Source organism: Branchiostoma floridae, unplaced genomic scaffold, assembly GCF_000003815.2.
Source record: "Branchiostoma floridae strain S238N-H82 unplaced genomic scaffold, Bfl_VNyyK Sc7u5tJ_818, whole genome shotgun sequence".
In the NCBI taxonomy this organism is placed as follows: Eukaryota; Metazoa; Chordata; class Leptocardii; order Amphioxiformes; family Branchiostomatidae; genus Branchiostoma; species Branchiostoma floridae.
This window is the reverse complement of record NW_023365936.1, coordinates 176,827-178,834: the sequence shown is the minus strand read 5'-3', so window position 1 is coordinate 178,834 and position 2,008 is coordinate 176,827. Positions and strand designations below refer to the sequence as shown.

At 39.5% G+C, this 2,008-nt stretch overlaps 1 protein-coding gene across 1 annotated transcript; it reads left to right on the top strand.

Moving 5' to 3' along the window:
* The first annotated feature begins 851 nt into the window (after positions 1-851).
* LOC118409023 lies at positions 852-1,607 on the top strand. The gene is made up of 2 exons (XM_035809891.1): positions 852-1,013; positions 1,429-1,607. The coding sequence occupies exons 1-2, from the start codon at positions 872-874 to the stop codon at positions 1,605-1,607; spliced, it is 321 nt and encodes a 106-aa protein (XP_035665784.1). The 5' UTR covers positions 852-871.
* The last annotated feature ends 401 nt before the right edge of the window (positions 1,608-2,008 follow it).

Here is a 2,008-nt window from a genome sequence, read left to right as displayed (position 1 = left end):
GGGGAATCCCCCTAGTCCCCTTGCGGTTTTGATAGTGATTGCAACTCGGCTGACAAGTATAAATGCCGATAACTACAGGTACCGGTCACGTGCCTAAGGTGACGAAGGGAAATCCCCTTTGCCCTCCTTGCGTCTCAGCCTGGAATTGCAATACTACACAATTGCTGAACTGGTAGTTTCCATCTAGCCCAGGCGCAAAAGTATGCCAAAGTGCCTGTCGGTGAATGTGGTAATATGGTATTACCCTGTGGTAATATGGTAATACCCTGAAACGCCTGCTTTTCGACTAATAAAGAAACAGGGATTCTTAACCCAAATGAAGCCATGGGTGTTTTGTTAGCACCTATGATACCACATATGGTATCTTTGCGAAATGCGATTTGTTACGATACAAATAAATATATAAGATAAATTAAAACTTTAGCTACTGCCGTAACGGTTTCAAACTAGGTTTGCGTAAATGATATATATATATATATATATATATATATATATATATATATATATATAGGTGTTTTGTTAGCACCTATGATACCACATATGGTATCTTTGCGAAATGCGATTTGTTACGATACAAATAAATATATAAGATAAATTAAAACTTTAGCTACTGCCGTAACGGTTTCAAACTAGGTTTGCGTAAATGATATATATATATATATATATATATATATATATATATATATATATATATATATTATATATTATATATATATATATGCACTTCAAATTTCTCACAACCCCGCTTTTACTTAAAGCCATTTCTATTTCCTTTACATCAACCAGCATACAGTGAAGAAGTTAAGGGGAAAAAATCATGACGACCTTGAACCCAATCTTGCTGGTTGTTATGTGTGAGGCTGTCATCAAGATGGCTGCCACCTCGACTACACCTGCCCTTCCCATCTGCCCTAGCGGCTTCGGATGGGACCCACAACTGGAGGACTGTCTGCCGTACACCCTGTGCGACACGGCGCCCGATACGTCGATCTGCTCTGACCTCTCCCAATCTGGTGAGTTAACGTTTGCAACGGAGACAATTTATCTATTTCTGTACTCATATTGATATCATGGAAATCCGTCGGTCCTTTGTTCATTTATTCTCTTCAAAAGATTTTACCTAAAATGCTTCTGCAGTTCCAAAACAAATTGCCAGAGGATCGCTACACGTCTTCCTGACATCATGAGCTATCAGTCGCCAAAAAAGAAAAACCAAAGCTTGTATAGAACAAAAGATACAAAAACCGGAAGTCCTGCTGCAGTACCAAGGAAGGTCATCAGGGGGCCCAAAATCATGATCATGAATTCTTTAATCCAGTTATATCTACAGTAGGACAGGAACATCATAACACCAGCGATTTATAAGGTCTCAAAAGCAGGCATTCTGTGTTCAACTCTAGTTTACAATACGATATGTCGCATCAATAGGCACGACCGCGGGGAAACCACACACTAGTGAAAACATCCACTTGTGTCCGGCTGGGATGGGATGGAACCATATCCTCGAGGACTGCCAAGAGTGCAGTGTTTGTGACGACGCACCGAACACATCTATTTGCCCCTACTGTCACACTGGTAATGTCAAGATTGGTTTCATCCCATTGTAAAATACATTTTCCGATTTATTGTGTAACGTTAAGTACTCTATATAAATTTTACAAATCACTTTAATACTGTGTTCCATGTGAATTTAGTCTCAAAATTTGATAGAATACTTACTGATGATACTATCACATCGCACAATACTACAAGTAAATTATACTTCTTTGTTTCCATCTAGAATGATAAGATAAGTCTGATTCAGATAAGTGAGATTGGACAAAACTTTGCTTTTAACCTAGTTTCAGAGAAAAGCAATCCGTATCGTCACTTGGGATTGGCTGTCGGCTTGGGGGCGTCGGCCCTGGCTATTGGTTGTTTCGTCCTTGCTGCCGTCTGGTACAGAAAGCATGCAGGAAAAGGTAGGCATTTGTCATTGTATGTAGCAAACAAGAGTTCGACCATACCA

Coding starts and splice junctions, on each gene's coding strand:
- LOC118409023 (XM_035809891.1), top strand. CDS start 872: ATGGCTGCCACCTCGACTACACCTGCCCTTCCCATCTGCCCTAGCGGC. Junction 1,014..1,428: donor CTCTGACCTCTCCCAATCTG/GTGAGTTAACGT, acceptor TCGCATCAATAG/GCACGACCGCGGGGAAACCA.